The sequence below is a fragment of the Muscardinus avellanarius genome (genome assembly GCF_963383645.1).
Source record: "Muscardinus avellanarius genome assembly, chromosome: 4".
NCBI classification, from domain to species: Eukaryota; Metazoa; Chordata; class Mammalia; order Rodentia; family Gliridae; genus Muscardinus; species Muscardinus avellanarius.
In genome coordinates, this window is record NC_137789.1 from 28,861,067 (window position 1) to 28,885,365 (window position 24,299).

General features: G+C 35.2%; 1 protein-coding gene across 3 annotated transcripts in view; it reads left to right on the forward strand.

Annotated features, from left to right (window-relative positions):
* CSMD3 (CUB and Sushi multiple domains 3) overlaps positions 1–24,299 on the forward strand; it is a gene marked incomplete at both ends in the record, with an annotated part of 1,156,743 nt that overhangs the window by 1,018,211 nt on the left and 114,233 nt on the right. For all 3 annotated transcript variants that reach the window (XM_080694904.1, XM_080694905.1, XM_080694906.1), the window contains 4 exons: positions 10,100–10,218; positions 11,351–11,420; positions 21,337–21,453; positions 23,158–23,367. In XM_080694904.1, coding sequence (XP_080551030.1) covers positions 10,100–10,218; positions 11,351–11,420; positions 21,337–21,453; positions 23,158–23,367 — 516 coding nt within the window. The remainder of the gene's footprint in view (positions 1–10,099; positions 10,219–11,350; positions 11,421–21,336; positions 21,454–23,157; positions 23,368–24,299) is intronic.

A 24,299-nucleotide genomic window follows, 5' to 3' on the forward strand; every position in this document is an offset into this window, starting at 1 on the left:
GGCCATAGCTGCTGAGAAAGCAAATGCACATGTTACATTAGGAATACATTTTCTTTTCTCTATATACTTAAGAGCACTCAGTATATCTGCCACCTATAAGTTTGCTAAAAATCCTGGCAAATCAGGTGATCTGCTGGCCTTTGCTTCCTATAAAATAGTTGTACGGCTGGTTTGAATATCTAAAAGCATCAAAAGAGTCACAAAATAGTAAATTTCCAGAAATTTATTCATTTTATTCTGTCTTATAAACAATAAAAGATTTGATTCAGCACAAACATTATTTAGGTGTTTCCATCCACAAGCAACATGCTTAAGAGATAATGCATAAGGTCTTAATGAGTTTTCTTTTATAATCACTAAAAATGTTCTTCTCCCATGGGCTAATTATATAATTGATTATTTGAGGAAAACAGAGTTTTTAGGATTAATGATATTTTACTTACTCTAATTTTCTTGTTTTAACTGTTTTATACACATCACCAGCTCATAAAATATGAATTGTAGAAACACCTCCTGCTTCAATTAAGTTATTAGTATTTCTCATTACTAATTTCAGTTGCTATTAACTAAAAATATGTTATATGTAAATAAGTATAATTAATCTTTATAAACACATTTCATTCCTTAATGCTATAAAGCCCTTACTCATTAATAATAATTTTTATCACATTTTTTCTGGATTATCTTATTAATTCTTCACCTCTTTTGACCAATGACATAAAGATAGTTTTAGCTTATGTTTCTGAATTCTATAAATGTTGTACTTTGGTCTTCATTATCTTTTCTAGTTATATATTGAGGTAATAGCTCTGTTAAAAAGGTCCTGTGTGTTTTCTTGTAGCAAAGCCAATGTTTTAATTGAAAACGGAAGAATCTTCTCAATTTCAGCCAGTCAAACGATTGGGAGTACTTAAACTGTTGGTACTTTGTATAAATATTTCAATAATTTCTTTATATAAATATTCCTAGACTATTTATGTAAAACTATAAATTGTAAATAAAAACATACCCTTTATGACAGCTAGAAAATATTCTTTAACATTCATGTTTCTAAAATTCTAACTGATAACCTCACTTCTGTGCCTGGAACAACTTCAGTAATAATATTAATCAATATTTTGGGGAGTTATTCCCATATCCCTGGAACAATTTTAAGTTATATGTATGTATTATTAATACATATGTATTGTTTTCTTAATTATTTTATTGGTATATTGTAGTCATATTTATTGATGAGGAACAAAGTGGTAGAGACATACATGCACGTATCATTCATTTAGCCCTTCCCCAATTCCCACTCCATTCATTCCTCCCTCCCTCCTTCTCATGTTTGGCTTAGTGATTGAGATATTTGTGAATGTACATCATGTACATTAGAAAATTTAACTCTTCCTCACTCACATCCCCTTCAGTTAGGTTGCCTTATTTTCTTTTTTGGGGTTTTTTTGTTTGTTTGTTTGTTTGTTTTGTTTTGTTTTGTTCTTTTGATGGTACTAAGGTTCCTGGAAGCCCTTCTACCTCTGGGCTACATTCCCAGATCTATTTTATACTTTTTTATTTTTGTAAACAGGGTCTCTTAAGCCAGCGGGGCTGGCTTCAAACCAGTGCGATCCTCCTGTCTCCGCTTCCCAAGCTCGGGGATTACAAGAGTGTGCCACCACGCCTGGCTAGGTTGCCTTATTTTCTCATCTGTGGTTTCTCCTTCTTCATTTAGAGTTTCTACTATGGCTCTATTCCACCCTAGGTTCCACATATTAGGAAGAGTATCTGAATTTTTACTCTTTGTGACTGACTGAACTAACAGCATATTTTTCTTTAGTTTCATCCATTTTCCCACAAATGACATAATTTTGTTCTTTTTTAAGGCTGAGTAAATTTCTATTGTGTACATATCCCATAGTTTAATAATCCATTCATCTGTTGATGGACATCTTGCTGGTTCCATCGTTTGGCAATTGTGAACTGTGAGGCTATGAAAATAGATACACATACATTAGTTTGGTAGTTTGGTTTCCATTCTATTGAGTAGATACCCAGAAGTGATATTGCTGGATTCATTTCCATTCTTCTGAGGATCCTCCATACTGTTTTCCAAAGTGGTTGCACTAATCTGCAATCCCACCAACAATGTACTAGCGTTCGCACTTCTCTGCAACCTCAACAGCATTTGTTTTGAATGATTTACCTTCTAGTTGGGGTTATTTAAAATCTCAGGGTAGATTTGATATGTGTCTTTCTGATTGATAATGATCTTCAACATTTTTCATACATTTATTGGCCATTTGAATTTCTTTTGTGTTTTGTGACTTGTGTATTTAGTTCACTTGCCCTCCCCCCTTTTATTTTGCCATACTGGGGATGGAACCCAGGGGCATTCTGCCTCCAAGGTACACTGGCCCTATTCTTCATTCTTTATTTTGAAAAAGAGTCTCACTGAATTGCAAAGGGCCTTGCTAAGTAGTGGCTGAGGCTGTCAGTGAACTGCTATCCTCCTATCTCAGCTCTCAAATGCTTGGATTATAAGAATGGGCCACTGTGTCCAGCTCACTTGCCCATTTTTGATTGGATTATTTGTTTTCTTAGTGGTGAGTTTTTTAAGCTTTTTTTTTTAATATTCTAGATATTAGTCCTTTATCTGAGAAATAGTTCTCAAAAGCTTTCTCCCATTCTGTTAGCTCCCTTTTGTGGTTCTTGATAGATTTTTTGTTTCATTTTGTTTGTTTATTTATTGTACAGACACTCCCAATTTAATGCAATACTATGAATTGATTTACCTTTTAATTTCTTGTGCCTTTGGGTTTTGTTTAGAAAGTTTTTACCTGTGCCTATGTGTTGATGTGTTGGACTTATGATCTTTTTAGAGAACTTCAGGGTATCTGTTCTGATTTCCAAGTCTTTGATCTATCTTGAATTGAATCTTGAGCAGGGTGAGAAAGTGGTGTTTATTTTCATTTTTTCTGCATGTGGTTAACCAATTTTGCCCACACTATTTGTTGAGAAAACTATCTTTTTTCCAGTTATGTTTTGGACCCCTTCTCAAAAAACAATTGGCTGTATGTATACAGATTTTTTGCTGAGTCTTCTATTTTGCTCCATTGGTCTATGTGTTTGTTTTTGTGTCAATTTTATGCTATTTCTATTACTATGCCTTTGTAGTATAGTTTGAAGTCAGGTATTGTGATGCCTCCAGTATGATTCTTGTTCCTAAGAACTATTTTGGCTATCCTGGTTGTTTTTTGGGGGGGAGTTCTAAATTAATTTAAGGACTGCTTTTTCTGTCTGTGAGGAAAGACCTTGGTAATTTAATGTGTATTGCACTGAATCTGCAGATAACTTTTAGGAGAATGGCCATCTGAAAAAATTCATTCTTCCTATCCAAGACCATGGAAGATCTTTCCATATCCTAAGGTCTTCTTTGATTTTGTTTTATATGTCTTTGTAGAGGTCTTTTACCTCTTTGGTTAGGAGGTAAAACACATTCTTATATGTTTATAATTTTATGGAACATAGTGAGTAGAAGTAATTTCTAGATTTTTTAGTGGATATTTATGCTTGGCATACAGGAAATGTTTTAAATTTTTAAGATTGAGTTTGTATCCAGACAATTTGGTGAATTTGTTGATCAGCTCTCTTAGCCTTTTGGTTGAGTTTGTTGGGTCTGCTAAGTATAGTACCATGTCATCTGAAAATAGGGATAGTTTTATTCTATTTGTACTCCTTTGACTTCCTTCTCATATATAATTGCTCTGGCTAGAGGCTCGAGTATTATATTGAAAAGAAGTGGTGATAATGGACATCCTTGTCTTGTTCCTGTTTTTAGGGAAAACTTTCAAAGTTTCTCCCCATTTAATATGATGTTGGCTGTGGGCCTATTGTATATTGCTTTTATGATGTTGAGGTAGGTTTCTTTTATTCTGATTCTCTGCAATGCTTTTAGTATAAATGGGTGTTGGATCTTATTTAGTGCTTTTTCAATGGCTATTGAAATTATTGTGTGATTTTTGTCTTGGTTCTGTTTATGTGACGAATTACATGGATAGATTTTTGTATATTGAACCAGCCTTACATCTCCGGGATGAACTCTGTTTGGTCATTGTATATGGTTTTCTTGATGTAATTTGGAATGCATGTTGCTAGTATTTTTTAAGCAGTTTTGGGTCTAAGATCATCAAGAATATAGGCCTATATTTTTCTTTTCTTGAATTATCTTTTTTTGTTGTTTGCTGTTCTTAAATATATCAATATGAGCTGGACATGGCGGTACATACCTCGAATCTCAGTACCTGGGAGCCTGATGTAGGTGGATCACAGGTTTGAAGACTGCCTCAAAAACTTAAACCCTGTTTCAAAATAATAAATATAAATAGGGCTGTGGCTTGGAGGGTGAATACCTTTGGGTCAGTCATCAGGATAAAAAAAATATGATTATGAAGTCAGTATTTTCTCATCCTTTTCAAAAGAATGAAAAACAAGTAAGCCATAGATAATATGCCAGACTTTCCTTATATAAAATAAAACAAAGAAATAAAATTCCCTAAAATGCAACTAGTAGAGCCAGGACAGACATAAGGGGTTACACTTTTATATATACTTTTATCAGTGCAGTAGATTTATACATCATAGTGAGGTTCAATGTGATACATACCTGCTTACAGCCCTCGGTGCATTTCTTTTTGGATCCCACACTACTACCCACCCGTCCTCATAATCTTAGTCATATTGATAGTTTTACCATCATATATGAATGTAGCATTATTTTAACTTTGTACTTCATCAGTTCTCCCTTTTCCTCTCTCCATGTCCCTCTCCCCCTTCTACTACTCGACTGATCTCTCCCCTCATTTTCTAAAGTCCACTTTGATTTTTATTTTCTCTCTATCTTACACACATAAAACATTAGACCCCCTAGCTTTCTGTGACTGCTCAATCTCACTTGGTATAATATTCTCTAGTTTCATCCATTTACCTGCAAATGTCATAGTTTTGTTCTGCTTTCATGGCTGAATAAAACTCCACTCTCTCTATATAGCACATTTTCTTTTTCTACTTATATGTTGATAGGCATCTAGGTTGATTCCAAAATCTTGCTATTGTAAATTATGCTGCTATAAACATGAATATGTACGTATCACTATAGTAATCTTACTTTAATACTTTTGAAAAGACATAGAGGAGTGACATGTGGTACAGCTGGGTCATATGGTGATTTCATTCCTAGTCTTTTGAGGAACCTTTTTTACAAATCTTCATAGTTGCTATACTAATTTATAACCCCACCCCCAGTGTATAAGTTTTCCTACTTCCACATAACCTCAGCAGCCTTTATGATTTTTGATAATTGAAGGGTTAGATGGAATTTCAGTGTAGTTTTGATTTGCATTGCCTTGATTGCTGATAATATTGAGAATCTTTGCATATTTATTGGTCATTGTATATTTTCTTTCAAGAAGTATCTGTTCAGTTAAGCAACACTGAAAAACAATTCAATAAAAAAGATGGATAATTGAACTGAATATCCGCAGAAGAAATGTACAACTCCTTGCCTTGGTTAAGATTATAAGATTGTTTACAATTTGTTTTCTGCTTCCTTTTTCAGTTAATTTTTTTACTACTTTCCCCAGAATGCTCCAGTATATTTTGGGGAAAAACATTTTGACTCTTAAAAAAGAAGGGGTGAGAGAAAGAAAAAAAGAAACTTCTTAGAAATCTAGAAGTTCATTCTTTTAACTTACTACATTCTTTGCCACAATATCACACACTCCTTCCCCTCCAGAATAATAAATTAATAAAATATATAATTTCCAGTAAACATATGAGTTATTTCTTATGAAACAATTATCTGAATAGACTAGTCTTCTACATTGTTCTCAAACTGCTATCTTTATAATGATTAAATGTGGCATGTCAAATTACAATTCTGTTATATATTTAAAAAATTGTCAAAAGTAGCATGAAGATAGCAAAAATATCTATTTTGCATTTATTATTTAGAGAAAATATTAAAATTGAATAAATGCAATATATTTAGAAGAATATCTTTACTACCACTAAATAAAACCTCTTATGCAAAGACACATGATTCATTTTCTACTCCTTTCTCACATATATGTAAAACCAGTATTTTTGGTTTTCATGTTCAATAAATGTATATATAGGGTATCAAGTAAAATTTATGTGTCATATTTTCCTTTATCAACACAGTGTTACTGGAAGTCTTAGAAATAATTAATCTTTTTTCCCCTCCCAGTCTTGTTACTTCATTATATTAAAGACTCATTCAAAACCAATATGGAATACTAGAAAACACACACACACACACACACACACACACACACACACACAATCAGTTTTTAATAGTGTAATTAAAATTTCTTGCTCTAAATTGATTGTTTTGTGAACTTAATGGTTTAAAAGAAAAATTTTCAGTTACCAACAAATACTAATAATGCCAAGAAATGAGGATTTAATATTTTCAACCAAGGTATCTTCTGGCTGTAATTTGAAAGCAAACATAACTGCAATTTTTTATATGGGTTTCTCCCTGAATCCATTTCTGTTTGTTTTGGTCTAAAACAACAGAATAATTAATCCTGTTCCATTAAAAAAGATTCGTCCAGAGAGCATCTTTGAATGCCAAAGACATAATTTTACAAAATTTAAACCCAGAAAGCTTAAAACAGCTCAGTATTTTGATTGCCATTGTTAAGAAAAAGACCAACTTTGATTAAAGAGATGGGAAACCTGTAGCACTTTCACAAGAATTCCCTTTTTCTTCTTGAATTTTTTAAATAACATCTTGATTTTTATCCCTTAAATAAATGAAAAGTAATTCTTAAGTAGGATTTTTTTAAGATAATTTTAATCACTCAGTGTTTTTTTTTTTTTTTTTTTTTTGGTGGTACTGGGGTTCCTGGAAGCCCTTCTACCTCCGGGCTACACTCCCAGACCTCTTTTTACATTTTATATTTGGAAACAGGGTCTCCTAAACCAGCGCGCGCGGCTGGCTTCGAACCTGCGCGATCCTCCTGTCTCTGCCTCCCAAGCGCGGGGATTACAAGCGTGCGCCACCACGCCCGGCCCGATCACTCAGTGTTTTTTAATAAATAAATAATAGTTTAAAATTTTGAACTGAGGAATTTTCAGGTATTTCAGCTTTTTTTCTTTAGTATACATAAAAAATAACTTCCAAACACCCCCATCTGACTACTCTCGTTTATCTGATAATCTAATTAGTTTACTTTTTCTCTTGTTCATGTCCAACAGAAATTATCTAGTCCAACTCAATATGATCTAAACAAATAGAAGGGAAGATGTGCTTGTACCTCCAAGATATCCACTAGTAGTAATTCATTTGATTAATATATTTTATTATGTCCAAAAATAATTCATGTTTGCATTTTTCTGCATTTCCAAATGAATTATTTGAAACATGAATTATTTCCAATCTGAATTATTTAAAATACAAATGTAGAAAAATATAAGGACACAAACTAGAAATAATTTTACAACCCAGCATCATAATCACTATAATTGGTCTTTTTTTTTTTTTTAGGCAGTTTTCTTCATAAACACAGGCATTCAAGAGTTTTTTTCACTAACTTGCTACTTTACAAAATTTTGTATTATTTTTTTAAGTTAAGACTTTTACAAACATTTTTGCTATGGTTTTATGTGTTATCAGTATTCAAGGCATCATTGTCATGTAACTTTATTTATCCTACTACCAAAGGAAAAAAAATCACTGTTGCTTGGCATTGATATTTTTCTATATAGGTGAACTAGAATTGAGTACTTGATAGAAAAAGCAAGAATTATGTGCAAAATTTTTTGTCAGTAAGAATGATTGCAGAAAGGACCTTAATGGTGAAGAATAATATATTTAGTTTTCAGTTCTCCCAAGAAATTAAGAATACAACAAAGGAAGATGTACTAATATTGGCAAGACGTATATGTTCATAATATAACTCACATCTTTATTATCAGTAATTCCTGAAAAGGCCTCTAGAAAATAAGACTACTTAGTGTGTGAGACCTATTAAATGAGATTAAAAGAAAGGTTAGAAAATTTGTTTCTTCTTGACTCTCAAAAACTAGTTGGGGAAACAACAGTTAAACACATTTTAAATATATATATTTTAAAACATTTTATGTATTTCACATATATAAATATACACGTATTTCATGTTTGTGTATGTAGTATGTATGTGTGTTACTGGGGATTGAACCTAGTGGCATTTTAACTGAGGTATACCTTCAGGCTTATTTTTATTTTTTATTTTGAAATAGAGTCTCACTAGGTTTCTGATAGCCTTGGTAAATTGCTAAAGCGGCCTCGAGGCTGTGATCCTATTATCTCAGCCTCCTGATTACTGAGATAACAGGCATGCACCACCATGGCTGACAATATATATTTGTTTATACTGGGAACTGAACCCAGGAATGTTCTACATCCAAACTACATCCTAGCCCGTCTGAAATTATTTTCTGTATTTATATTATTTTGAATTAGTGTCTCCCTAAATTGGCAAGGCTCTCTCTAAGCTGTTGAGGCTGGCCTTCAGCCTGTGATCCTTCTGTTTCATCCTCCCAAGTACTGGAAATATGGTTGAAAAATATCAGGTGAAGCTAAGCTCATAAAAATTTAAAAAATTACAATATAATGGTAACTAGTTATTGTTTCTAGGTCAATAAGTTCAATTGGAAACCAAAACAGCATACAAGATCTATTGGACCTAATGTATGCTTTGAGGCCTAATTAAGGCACAAGACATTGGAATTCCAGTCTATAGGCTCCTTTATTCTAATTCTGATTGTCTCAATCAGTTGTGTTCCCAAATGACAGTTTTACTCCTGCTTTTTGCTGCCTTAATTTATTGTATCTCTAGTCATTGCATTTACATCATTTTCTATCATTAAGTGCAATGCAATTTAAGCTATTCAGAATACTTTTATTAAAGTATCTTCCATTTTCTGAATTAGGCATTTATATTTATTAAGCAAGAATCAAGATAGGAATTCACTTTCTTTATTACACTATGCTCTCATCATGTGAGTGATGTTTGTTGAATGCCTTCTTGGCTGTGGACAGCACTTCTCAAGATTCCATCGATGGAGCCAGGCGTGGTGGCACACGCTTATAATCCCAGCATTCAGATGGCTGAGACAGGAGGATCAGCCTCAGCTACTTAGTGAGGTCTTTTGCAACTCAGTGAGACCTTGTATCAAAATAAAGAATAAAAAATTAGGGGAGGGGGTGTAGCTCAGAGCTAGAATGCCCTAGGTTCCATCCCCAGTACCGCAAAATAAATAAATAAATAAATAAATTCCATTGATGGAGATAAGCATTGAACAACTGATCACATAATTACTTATTCATCATCAGGAACTGCAGAGGTTGATGCTATGAAACTAACAGAGAGAAATAACCTGCTCAAAGTAAAGAAGTCTTATTTTAATTACATTTAAAAAAGTATAATACAATAAAAAAATTTTTAAATTTACTCACATGCCAAAAAGCCGTTTCTGTACAGTAGAAGGGAGGAAGTAGGTAATGGAGACAAAATAATAAATAATTTGATATTCACATTTCTAAGAATGCTTTACAAGTATTATTTCACTTTTTTCCTCATTTTTTTCAATGCTAAAGATGGAACTCAGGGATTCACACATGCTAAGCAGATTACCCCTCCCAGTTTCCTTTTATGTTTTAATAATTATCTTAATTTTCTCTTTATTTTTTATTATTGGTTGAATGATTACTTTAGGAAGGGTTCTTGCAATTTTCATTTAGTGATTTTCTTTTTAGGAGCTTTTATTTTTGTTTTTAGTAAGATCCATTTAAGATTGGAGTTAAACAATAATTGACATATAAACACAAGGCTATTTAATGGCAGTGCCATAAAAATTAAAAAAATATATATATATAGTTGTATAATGGAGTTTGAATATGCCTTTCAGTTAAGTTTTTTTTCCACAGAAAGTTCTCAGTGTAAAATGCACTTTGATATGATGCCAACATTCAGTTTGGACAGTTAACACACAAAATTTAAGTATTATTCATTTGAAAGTTACTTATATTATTATCATTAAATATTTGTAGCAATTGGTTTGGATTCTTGTCCTGAGCCACAAACTCCTAGCAGTGGAATCAAAATTGGAGACAGATACATGGTTGGTGATGTGGTATCATTCCAGTGCGACCAAGGCTATTCTCTTCAGGTAAGTCTATGTTAAAATGATAGTCTTAGTTTTCACTACCCTTTCAGAATATGTTAACAAATCAATGATGGATAATCCATAGGCATTATGGTAATCTTGATCCTGGGTTGCTAAATTTGCCTTAAGTTATAGTTTAGTTTGTTAGTAAAATAAATGTATGGAAAATTGAAGCTATGAAATAAATTTGTTGTGTTTGAAAGTAACAAATAAAATTTTTTGAACCAAAATTAATCTTACTTTCTTTTTTGTCTATTCAGGTAGGATTTGATATTTTAATTCTTAGTTGGCTTAAATTTGAGATTAAAGTTCTGCTGACAGCATTAAAGAAAATTTTCATGATTACTTATATATTATATATAATTATTATTTTTTATATATTATATGTGAATATAATATATATACATTCCAAATTAGTACATATTTTCTAAAAATATATTTGCTAAAAAGAAGATTGACAATGCATATTATGAATTTGTGTAAACATAACAATCAACTTTGGAAAATTGTGTGTGTGTATCTCATAAAAATTTTCCTATAGACCATATAAAAATTATTTTTAAAATATTGAAGGGGAAAAATGATTTCCCATGTTGAGTAAACAAATTCTTTAGAGAAAATAAAATTAATAATTTATAATCTTAAAATTGTATGACAAATGTTTATTTTTATAAGTACAATCAGATTTTTAGGCTTTATATTTCAACATATAATTTAATATATTTTGGCCTGTTTCGATAGTATTATGAAAGGACCTTAAAATAAATTTTAATCTAACTCACTTTGCATATTATAGCAATTTTTATAAACCATTTTTTATATAAGAGCCCTTTTCCTTATATACTCATTGCAGTAACTTAAATATAATGTCTTTTGGTAGAAAAATATTAAAACCACAATTCTATTATGCTATGAAATCCTAACACTTTCTACCATTATCATAGTTTTTTCTTTATAATTTTCCAAAATAATGCATAATTGTCTTTATTTTAAGTCATAGAATTTCCAGTCAAAGTGAAAACATACATTAGCATGAATATACATTCAAAATTATTTCCATAATAATTACATACTATACTATTGGATTTAGAGTTTTTATGAATGTGTGCTGAATTCTATTGTCCTGTTTACATAGGGTCATTCTCACATTACATGTATGCCAGGACCAGTAAGAAGATGGAATTATCCAATCCCAATTTGTTTGGGTAAGTTAAAGATTATAGCTTCATCTATTTTAAATAATATATGCTATATAAACTATATGTTTAAACATATAGTTTACCTTTTTTCAGGTTTCATGGAAATGATATTTTGAGATAAATTATTTACTTCTTAAAAATTTAAACAACTAAGGACATGTATAAAAATTGCTTACATATAAAAGTAGAAAAATAAAATATGTCTTCTGCTGATATGGGAGGAGAGAGTTCAGTTTTTGTTGTTGTTTATGTTATTCATCATGATGTCCTAAATATAGGAGACTTCTCAAATAGGCATCTGATAAATATTATGTAATTAAACAACATAAAGATTTGGAGCCAGGCATGGTTGTACATACCTATAATCTCAGTATTTTGGAGGCTGAGACAGGAGGATTACAGGTTTGAGACCATCCTCAGCAACTTGGTGAAACTATCAGTAACCTGGTGAGAGTCTGTTTCAAAACAAAAAAAATAAAAATAAAATAGTGCTGTGGGTGGAGCTCAGAGATAATATGCCTCTGAGTTCAATTTCTAGTTTAAAATACAGTTGAGATACTATGACATTTATATATTTAAAATTAAAAAAATTAATGACAAATATTTTCAAAATTTGATTTTCAAAATTGTTTTTTGATATTTATTATTTTCTAATTTGTATAGTTATTTTTGTTATTATTTCATCTTTTTCTTTTTTATATCATAGACAATACATTTATAGGGATTATTCACATGACTTTATACAAACCCAATTGATTACTTAATATTTCTAAAGTAGATTAATTATGTCACTGGATATAGCTGTTTAAAAGCATTGGTATCGCTTGTCAAGTTACCTTAGAAGTTTGTACCAGTTTAAGTACTACTCCAGTATGTTATAATGATGCCCATCCTAATATATAATTTAAATCAATTACTATTCTTAAAATATTGCTAATTTTTAGATAAAATATTTGTGTTTTATTAAATTTGATTTTAAGAACAAAGCAAGTGGTAGATTAAAGTGATATTTTAATAAAATTAAACTATAAAGTTTGTTTTATTGCATATATTAAATTGATATAAAACTGTATGAAATACTTATTAGACTTTGATGTCCAATGTTACTACATTGGGAATTCAACTCAAGGTAGAATAACTGTCATGTGGTATTCTTTGAGTTTGTATTTGTTAAATTGTTCAATGAAACAACAGTGTTTGTCTCACAGGCTTATAATAAGGGAGAATGTGTTTTGAGTGATTAGCACTGAATTTGGAATACACAGGCACTCAGTGTGGTGAGTGAAAAATAGGCAGTTACATAGGAGTCTAACAATAAGGAATAGAATTTTAAAAGAGGAAGCAGGTCATGGCGTCACACACTTGTAATCCCAGCTTTTGGGAGCCTGAGGCAGGAAGATCATGGTTCACAGACAGCCTCAGCTATGTAGTGAGGCCTTTTGCAACCCAGTGTGCCTGTTTCCAAATAAAAAATAAAATATAGGGCTGGAGTGTAGCTCGGAGGGTGAATGCCCCTGGGTTCCATCCCTAGTACCACAAAAAAAAAAAAGAGGACAAAGTTTACAACCTATAGTTAAACATATAAGGCTTAAAACAATTCACAGTGTGATCCTATTTTCATTATATATACATAGAGACATTTATGCAGAGAAAAAAAGATTCAAAGATTAAAAATTGTGGTCATTGGAATTAGAGGCCAATCTTTCCTTTCTAGGTTCTCTTTTGTATTTTATAATTGTGTGTGTGTATGTGTGTGTGTGTGTGTGTGTGTGTGTGTGTGTGGTACTGGGGTTGCTGGAAACCCTTCTACCTTCGGGCTACACTCCCAGACCTATTTTTTTTAATATATTTTTATTTGGAAACAGGGTCTCTTAAACCAGCAAGGCTGGCTTCTAACCTGCATGATCCTCCTGTCTCCGCCTCCCAAGCGCGGGGATTACAATTGTGCGCCACCACGCCCGGCGTACTTTATGAATTTTGAACAATAAGCTTGTATCTCATTTGTTCAGAAAATTAAAGTATTTGAAGTAACACCATAATCACATTGAAAAGAGGATACTGAAGGTAAAAGGTTGATTCAGAAAATGTGTTAAAATCCTTGTCATCAAGTGACAAGGTTACAGATCCGTGAACTGGAAAATAAGCAATCTGCCAGATAGTTTGTTGGGAAGAAGGAAAATTCATAGGAGATTTTAGATATTAGAGACAAATGAGAAGAAAGAATAGAAATGCTTTTATCTTGAATTACTCTGATGTGATCTTGTCCCTAACAGAAAGTGTAGCAGGGACACAAAGGATTCTCCTTGGAAGCTATTGTAGTACACACAAAATTGTCATTCAAGTAGTAGGAATGTTTCAAATGACACTGCAGAGGTAGAAATGAACCAAGAGCCGAGACAGGCACATCTTGTTGTTGTTGTTGTTTGGTACTCTTTATAATTTTCATCATGGTTTGCCATTTTGTTTGTTTCCTCTTTATTATCTTTTTACCCTTTTTTTCTTCCCTTCTTTCATCTCTGATTTTGAGATTTCACTGGGCGGGAAGAGAGTGCAATCAAAGGACAGGATGTTTAGATCACAAGATGATAAAACAGAATTAGAAAGACAATGGGCAATTTGAAAATTTAGAACTTGAGGGAAAAAAAAAAAAAAAAAAACGGACCCTTGGGCTCTAGAAACAAAACTACAAATGCAATCTTGCCAGAAACTAAAATTAGTTTTGATTGACAAAATCATTTTCTTTAAAATTCCGTTATCAGATTTTGTGATGAATGCATGCGGGCAATAGAATTTTATAAAAATAAATTGTTGACCGTTGATAGTGTATAAATGTTAATTATTTTTCTGATACAAAGATGGGCGAGCTAAAATTTCAAAGAATGGAGAAGTATAGGTGTGTTTTTTGGTAGTCACAAATTTGAAAGGTACATGTTGACGCCAATAAGAATACATATATAACTTGTAAAATCTTACTTTCTATATATAATACATATAACATATGTACGTATATACTTCATACATACATATCCCTAGTAAAATCTGCTTGAGTCATCATTAGTTTACATAGTAAAAGATACTGTCAAATTGGTTATTGAATACTGTATAGAACATTGAAAAAATTTCTTTTGAATTTGTCTTTATAATATTTAATCTGAAGTTTGACTACTTATCTGCTACTATTTTTATTTCTGCTATTAAGGATTGAGCCCAGGGATTCAATACCTCTGAGCTACACTCTCTGATCTTTTTATTTTATTATTTATTTATTTATTTATTTATTTATTTATTGAGAGGGTTTCATTATTTTGCTGAGGATATAACTAAATTTTTGAAGTTGGCCTCAAACCTGGGATTCTCCTCTCTCAGCTGCCTAAATATGGGGATTATAGGCAAGTGCCACCAGGCCCAGCTCTATCTGTTACTATTCTTAATAACAAATAAATGAATGAAAGTATAAATAAGTGATTTATACAGATAATTTTTAACTTCATCTGTAGTCACTAAATTTGATTCTTTGTAGAACAGTTAGGTGCATTTACAGAACTTCTATGATGAAATCATAAAAATGTACATTCAGAAGAAAAATTGGGTTTCTGAAATACAATTTCTTTTTACTATATGCTAAATATCTAATGTAAATAATTGTTGGGAATCCTGCCCAACAGCTGACAGGGCTTGGCGAGATGATGAGTACCGATGACTCGAACACAAACCCACGAGCCGGGAGTCAAGTCAAGCAGGATCTCCCTTATTTCTCTCCAAGCAGTTCTTTATATAGTACCAAGCCACGAGGGGAATTTCCATGAGGAATAGCCTAGCCTATCCGGGATAAAGATCACTAGCACGTAGTTTACAGCCAATCCCAGGCCAGTACATGAGCCATTCATGTGTGCGGAAAGCTCTTTTAAAGGTAGAAAGGGAAAAACTGCTCAGTCTCCCCACCCATAGTGAATGGGGAAACCACGCCTTCCTAGCTTCCTCCAGGCGCCATCTTGACTGTTTTTTGCTGCATCACTTTACTTAAAGTTTTGCCTTAGGCCGTAGGCCGCTCAGGCAGAATCTTCTTAGGCGCTGTATAGACACACCCCATCATATCCCCCTTTTTCTTTTATTTTATCGGGACTGTGCCTGTCTTAGGTTGTCCCCATCGAGTACCATGGATTACCCGTCATTGGATAGTACAGATCATGCTGTACTTCCTGTCTTAGGTTTCCATGGCCCCTGGGAATCTTACCCGTCATTGGCTACCAGCCCTTCAACATGCTTTAATTTTTCCCATCTGGGGAAATTGTAAGGCGGGAGAGGGGTGGTCATATTCAGAGCGCCAATCCTGGTTCATAAAAACAAGTGCCCTGTGTATTTTGAAAAATAGGAAAGGCCAACGGGAGCTCAGTTCTAACACGTGACCAAACTTGAGGGCAAAAGGAATTATGAGATCCCTGAGTGGAAGATGGTAAGGATGGCGGTGGCCCAGGAGGATAACACGAGGGAGGAATTTTTTGTAAACCTGAGGGCATAGGAAAGTCTGGATCTAATTTAGGCAAATGGGATTTTTTTGAGGCTGAATGAATCGACACACATGCCATTTGTTTCTTTAACGAACCTTTTTTTTCATCAGAAGAATCAGAAGAGGAGTCTGGCCCTTTAAATTTAGATAAATTTGGATAGAGTGAGGAATGGACAGGTTCCTTTGCTTCACTAACTGCCCGTTCTGACTTATGCTCCTCAGATTTCTGTTCTTTGAGTAATTCGAGGGCGGTTTGCCCTTCTTTAATAGCATCATGATACTAACTGTTTAATCAAAGGTGTTGCCACCTCCACATTAGGACCTAAAACTCTACTTGTAGCTTCAAGGAGACGAGCTATGAAATCTGCGAACGGCTCGGCAGGATCTTGTATAATTTTGGTTAGATTACCAGCAGATTCCCCTGAGCTCCTAAGGGATTTCCATGCTCTAATAGCACAAAAATTTATTTGATTATAAACTTCCAAAGGAAGTTGGGTTTGATTTTGGGCATGTAGCCCTTGTCCTAAAATCATATCTCGATCCCATTGAGGATTTCCAGCAAGAGCATTAGCAGCAGCCTGATCAGAGGCATATTCTATGTTAAAGGCCTTCCATTCCAAAAATTGTCCAGGGGTGAGGCACGCTCATCCATTCCAGTCCCCTGGCGTCATGCAGTTTCTAGCCAGAGCTTCCACTTGGGCTAATGTAAAGGAAGCTGTAACCCCATACATGCGAACTGATTCTGCTAATGCCTTAATGACCTTAACATCAAGGAGATAGGATCCTCCTGAAAATCTCCTCGCCACCTCTCCAGATCATGTTGGAGCTGCTTAATCTTATCTTGTTCCTGCAAAAACAAGCAGATGCCTCCCTTTTCGGCTGTTAATAAATCTAATATCCATCTTTTTGTGATATTACATAGGCTAGGGAATCTAATTGGGCTTGTAAGTCTCAGACAATTTCTGAGATAGACTTAACACCATCAATTATTCGGAGGGAGTCTCCTATGTAACTCAAAGGCCATCCCAAGGCCAGCCACACCCATGGCAGTTCTGGCAATAATCTCCAGGCCTACCACACCCATGGCAGTTCTGGCAGTAATCTCCAGGCCGATTAAGAGCAGAATGGCTTGTACTGCTCTCCTTTTTCCACCCTCCCCAATCAAAAAAAGGGGGGATGGGCATTGATTTCTCCTCAAGGATAATATTTATATCGGAGAGCAGGGAGGCAAGGGTGCAAAGGCCTGCATTTTATATTTCCCTTGCCTTACCTGCGTCTCCAAAGCCTGGCATACTATACCATATTTGCAGGGAAGGATGACGAACATTAGGGTTTTCATGACTATCTTCTTTTAAAATAAAAAACAAAGGACTAATTTCAGGGATTTCCTCTTTCCTGGAATCATAATTACCAGTTATTGTAGGCAGGTGTTTGATATCTCTTGCTGGGACCCAAAGTGGTCTTTTATCATCATAGGGGAAGACACACCCAAAGCCCCTTCCTGCAGTTATGAGGGGATCTGGGCCCCTCCACATTCCCGTCAGGGGATCTCTCCATTTTACTTTGATGGAGGAAAAGGGAATCTCTGTGGTCCAATGCCTATGAAAAGGGGACAGGTTGGAGTCTTTTGAAAAATTTAAAATATTTAGGGTTAATAATGCTTTTCTTAATTGATCATGTGGGGGTAGTAACTCCCCCTTTTGTTTTTGTAATTGAACCTTTAGGGTATGATTATATTTTTCTATTAAAGCTTGTCCTTTTGGGTTATATGGAATGCCCGTAGTATGAATAATTTTCCATAATTGTAGGAAGGAGATGGAATGTTGACTAATAAAACAAGGGCCATTATCAGTTGATTTGTTTAGGAATATCAAGAATAGCAAAACAATGAAGAAAATAATTTATAGCATGTTTTGTCTTTTCTCCCGAATGAGCTGAGGCCCAATTAGCCCTGGAATAGGTATCTATAAAAACAAAAATATACTTAAGTTTTCCAAATGGTTGAAAATGAGTTACATCCACTTGCCATAATCCATTGGGGCATAGGCCTCTCATATTAACTCTGGACGATTGAAGGGGGGGGTGGTTGCAAGATGGGTTGACATGATTTACAAGTGCGAACAATTCTTTTTAAATCCTTATTAGGGATTTGAGGATATTTGTGTTTTAATCCCCTCCAATTTACATGGGTTAATCTATGAAAATCCATGGCCTCTTTTATAGATAGGGCTTGAACTTTTGTGCAGGCCATTGCCCGTCCCTTCTGAACGCCCATCCCTTTTGAACGGCACTCGCCCATCTCCTTAGGACCTACTGTCCCATGTGCGACTGCTGTTGTTCCAGCATGCCAGAGGCTATTTATCTTGGAGACCTGCTGCGGCCCAGTGCAAAATTTACACTCTTTCCCCCTGATTTTCAAGGGCCTGAGAGAGCTCGCTGGACGCCACCGGAACCGCGATGCTTTCCAAGGCACAGGCCCCTCTCTTGGGGCGAGCCCATTCCAGGGCGCCCTGCTCTTTACAAAGAAAAGAGAACTCTCCGCGGGGCTCCCGCCGGCTTCTTCGGGATCGGTCGCGTTACCGCACTGGATGCCTCGTGGCGACCATCTCTGCCACTTTGGATTTGGGGATCTGAACCCGATTCGCTTTCGATCGGCTCTAGTATCAATTAAATATTTAGAATTTTTATCTCCAATTGTGACGACCATCTTGGGTCTTAACCCATTTTTTACCGGGACTGGGGGAAGCCCCCTTGGGAGGTTAAAAGCTCCTCCTTTTAAGTTAAATTTAGACTGGCAGTCCCGGGCCCAATGAAAACCCTTAGGGCATTTGGGGCAGGGCTTCCGGGGAGTTTCCCCTTTCTTCCCGCCTCCCATAGGAGGCGTAGCCTGGGACGGGCACTCTCGGCGGAAATGGCCCTCCCTTCTGCATTTGAAACACGTGGGGGTGCAACCCTTGATTGCTGCATTGCCTGTATCAGAGTCTGTAGGCCCTCCCGTTGCCCTTCCTTTACCGCAACTCTGATAGTTTGAAGTTGATGGCTCATAGAGCCAACGTTCCGAGAGGCCACGATCCATCTCTCTAAAGTATGCCCCTTCAAACCTGCGCAGGCCAGCCTATGGTCGGCTGTCATCCCATCCCACACAAGCATTTTAACAAATTTGTCTCTTAATGGACCAGCCGGAAACTTCCTCTTAAGGCTGTTATACACTCTCTCTATAAATGTAGGTAGATCCTCACTGGACTTTTGAGTGATTGCTGCAATAGGGGCCTCAGTGGGCCCATCATCTAATTTCCTCCATGCCGCCAGTGCCGCTGCTCTAACCTGATCCTGGTATGGGGGGGGCAAGGCCGACTGTTGTAGGCCTGTGGTATGTGGCTCGGCTGTCCCCGTAAGCATGCCGTAGGTTAAGGGGATGGCGGGATTGGCGTTCTGATTTCTTTCCCCCAAGATTCGGCATTCCTCCTGGTAATAGGCCATCCATTTCATAAAGAGCAGCCCAGGGAGAACTGCCTTGGTTAGGTTTCTCCAGTCCCGGGGGACTAAAGCCTGATGGGCCAGCCCTTCCACTAGGGTATCTGCCCAGGGGGAATTGGGACCATCCTCCGCCACTGCCTTTCGGAGCTCTTTAAGATCCTGCGGTTCCCAGGGGTATCAGGTGGCTGGATGGTTTGTTCCCGGGTTGACGTTGATGGGAAAGAGGCCCACAGTTCCTCCGGCTCTCCCTACGTCAGCATAGAGCGGCAGAGCAGAGGGTATGGAGAAGGAATTTGTCAGGGAAAGGGACTGTGAGGAGTCCTTGGCGTCCCCAAAGTGATCGGAGGGATCAGGAGGTTTTTTAGGGGCTTCGGGACCAGAGGGGGGTGTATCCTCGGCAGCCCCCTTTTTCGCTGGCTTGGGGATACGGTCAGCGAGTTTCTCCAGGAGTTGCGGGGGAAAACAACTTTTAAGCGCGGAGACGGTGGGGAGAACCGCAAGGGGGGGGATCTCCCCTTGCTCTGTCTGGGCTCTCCTAACCAGCCCCTCAACTTGATTCCAGGTATCCCAATCATAAAGATTACTTTCAGGGAGCCATGGGGCAGTTTTTAGAAGGTACCCCCAGGCCTGGGTGGCTTGGTTATCAGCAAGATTAAGTCCTCGGCTCTTGAGAACGAGTCGAAGGGATTCTAGGGCAGGGTCAGGTTTAGAACTGGACTTCCCCATATTAATACCCATATTAATATACGGGGGATACTCACCCGAAGACCGATTGCTCGCCAACGATTTCTTTCGTTAGGGGGTGAAGAGGGGGGGCCTCACACGGGGCACCAGACTGTTGGGAATCCTGCCCAACAGCTGACAGGGCTTGGCAAGATGATGAGTACCGACGACTCGAATACAAACCCACGAGCCGGGAGTCAAGTCAAGCAGGATCTCCCTTATTTCTCTCCAAGCAGTTCTTTATATAGTACCAAGCCACGAGGGGAATTTCCATGAGGAATAGCCTAGCCTATCCGGGATAAAGATCACTAGCACGTAGTTTACAGCCAATCCCAGGCCAGTACATGAGCCATTCATGTGTGCGGAAAGCTCTTTTAAAGGTAGAAAGGGAAAAACTGCTCAGTCTCCCCAACCATAGTGAATGGGGAAACCACGCCTTCCTAGCTTCTTCCAGGCGCCATCTTGACTGTTTTTTGCTGCATCACTTTACTTAAAGTTTTGCCTTAGGCCGTAGGCCGCTCAGGCAGAATCTTCTTAGGCGCTGTATAGACACACCCCATCAAATAATAAAAAATAAAATTCTATTATTATAGCATTTTTCTTAGCCTATAATATGTCCACATAATAGATATTCCCAAAGAAGTTTGTTTAGGATAAAAACAAGATCATACCTTAGGTGTCATATGTAAATTTCTCACATATTAGAAATCAATACTTTAAAAATTTTTATTGATTCTTCTAAAAAAGGGAAAAAGAAAGAAAAGTTTTGAAAATAATTCCTTCTTGAATATGACATTTAGAGCTAAAGTTGGTTGACTTTATTTTATTCTAAGTGATATCTTTTGAGTGACTACAAACATTGCTAGACATTCTTAAAGAAAAAAAAATAAACTGCCTGCTGGGGAAAAAAGCATGTCTCTTTGTTTGACTGTATTCACTGCATGTGAGCTCTTCCTTGCTGTGAAATTATTTTTTAGCTCGCACTTACTTCTGAGGAGCAGAGGATTATATCTTTCATGCTATTTTAGAAATGCATCGCCAATTGATTATATTTGGTTACTAGTGTGTGGCAAATGAGTGTTGACAGTATTCAAATTCATGTCAAACAGCTTAAACTGAGAGACTTGATGGAAACTTCAAATGGTTTCAATGAGTTTTTAATACAGCAAATGATTTCATGACTCCAGTTTATGTGAGACAACTGTTATTTTGCAGCTCAGTGCGGTGGCTCTACGTCCGATTTCAGTGGTGTGATCCTCAGCCCTGGATTTCCAGGAAACTATCCCAGCAGTTTAGATTGCACATGGACGATAAAGTTGCCCATAGGTTTTGGTATGTATGTTATAAGCACGCGAAAGAGATTTTGATATTCATTAATGCATTCTTAAAAACAAATACCAATGCCTAAAAAGAATTTTTAAAATATTCACAAGTCATAGTTTAGGAGTAACTATAATTATATAAATTAAAGAATAAAATTTGAGTAATTTTTGCTTAAATCATATGCATTTCATCTAGAGTATTTGATATTTGAAAGTATATGGCCATTTTCCTTTGTGTCTCCTCATTTCTACACTTACTTTTTTGTGGTACTGGGGATGGAACTCAGGGGCATTTTTACCTACAAGCTATACCCCTGACCTATTTTATTATTTTCTTTTGAAACAGGGTCTCACTAAGATGCTGATGGTCTTCCTAAGTAGTTGAGGCTGGCCATGAACCTGCTCTCCTGTCTCAGCCTCCCAAGTACTGGGATTACAAGCATGTGCCACCATACTTGTCATATATACTCTTTTTAACTGAAAAAATATATTTGATATGCAAAACATGATGTTTTGAAATATGTTTTGAAATACACTAATGACTAAATTAATCTAATTAACATGCATTACCTAACATACTTCTAATTTTTGGTAGTGAGACCATTTTAAATCATAATCTTAGCAATTTAGAAAATATAATTGTTAGTAACTGTACCCATCATGTCTTAAATAGACCTCTTGAACTTATTCTAACTGCAATTTTGAGCCTTTTGACCAGTGTATCCTGATATATATCTCTTCCATTCTTCCCTGGTAACAACATTGTGATATTTGCTTTCATGATTTTACCTCTTTTAGATTCCACATAAAAGTAACATCATGTAGTATTTTCCTTTTTAGTTTATCTCACTGAATATTCATGTCCTCCAAGTATCTTAATGTTGTCCTAAATGAAAAGATTTCCATTCTTATTTAAAGTTGAACAGTATTCCATTTCTCCATTGACTGACACTTATATTGCTCCCCTATATTGTTTTCTTTTTTCAGAACAATGCTGTAGTGAACATGGAAATACAAATATTTGAAATACCAATTTCATTTTCTTTACCTATATCTCTGAGTGGAATTCTTAGATTATATGGTAGTTATGTACAAAATAGCTTGAGTTAGATATGTTTTGCAATGATAAATTCAACATAAATTTCATGTCTAATTGTTTTTACAACTTTTTTGTTAATACCATGTGCAAGTAGTGCATATATAAATTACTTTCTGGTGCTCTGTTGAGCTTTTCTAATTTTTTTATAAATTAAAATTTTTACCTACAAGTAGTATGTATTTTCTAATGTTACTTTAATGCACATTTAGATATTATGCCTTTCTTATTTCAGTAATAAAATTCCCGGTGTTTTGTATATATTACATTATATGTGGTACATGTAAGTTTCTTCTCACTTTTATATTACTTAAAGCTTTTCAAATCTCATGAGTCTATATATGCATATAAAACAATGCTAGATTGAGGGGAGATTTGTTCATTAAGTCTAAGAAGATGAGAAAATTAATATACTCCCATTAAAGAACACTAGCAAAGCTAATTGTCCTAGGTAGACACCACATCCATGGCCCAGATTTTGAGAGTATACTCTATACAGAAATAAAAACAGATCCAAATATATTGATATAATTGCGTATGTGCATGTGCATGTGTGTGTGTGTGTGTTTAATTTGATGAACAATTAAGATGCATTATACTTGTTTTTTGCTCTTTTAGGTGTCCATCTCCAGTTTGTAAATTTTTCTACAGAAACCATACATGATTACTTGGAAGTAAGAAGTGGTTCCTCGGAAACTAGTAGTGTTATTGGCCGGCTTAGTGGTCCTCAAATACCATCTTCTCTATTTAGCACCACCCATGAAACCAGCTTGTATTTTCACAGTGACTATTCACAAAATAAACAGGGGTTTCACATTGTATATCAAGGTGAGGAGAATGATAAAAATTGAAAGCTGATTTAATCTCTCTATGTTATTAGACATTTTAGCTCAATATAAGTATTTTTCTATATTATGTAAGAAAATAGAATAGTTTCTATATTCTAGAATAGAAAGGAATAAGAACACTTTTGAGTTTGACATATGTTTGCATGTGGAATACGATTAAGAATAAAATCAATTACTATTTTAAAAGAAGGTGTCCATTCTAAAATCTCTAATTGTAAAAATTGTAGATATATTTTAATAAACAGGACAATTTATTCAACTTCAAATACATTTTTATTTGAGGAATATAGAATTTTAATGATATGTAGCAAAATAGACTGATTATCAACAACTTGAATTTTATTAATTAAAATATAATTTTGACCTTTTTTTTTTTTGCGGTACCTGGGATTGAATCCAGGGGTATTCTACCTCCAAGCTACAGTGCTAGCCTTATTTTTTTATTCTTCATTTTGAAACAGGGTTTCACTAAGTTGTGAAAGACCTCACTAAGTAGCCACAGCTGTTGGTGAACCTGTGATCCTCCTGTCTCAGAATTTTGAGCTTCTTAATGATGTTCCATATTCTTATGTCATCTGAGATAAACTTGTTCATAAGTTGAACATTTATTCAGTAATGTTTATTAATTATCTATTACATGGAAGTAAAGAGGGTAAGGATTTGAAATACAGATAAAACAAACAGAAACTTTGATCTAATGCAATAAATAAAGCAAGAGGGGTATGAACAAATTAAAGTTATACTGCAGTACCAAAAACTAATAATAATTGTAATACAGTTTATTTTCTATTAGGAGATTTTTCCTAATATTTTATTATACTACATAATTTTATAGAGAAATTCAAAAGAGAGATATTCTGTTTTATTTCTTTTAGAGACAAATTATCTTAAGATATTAAAAAAGTCTCTGGG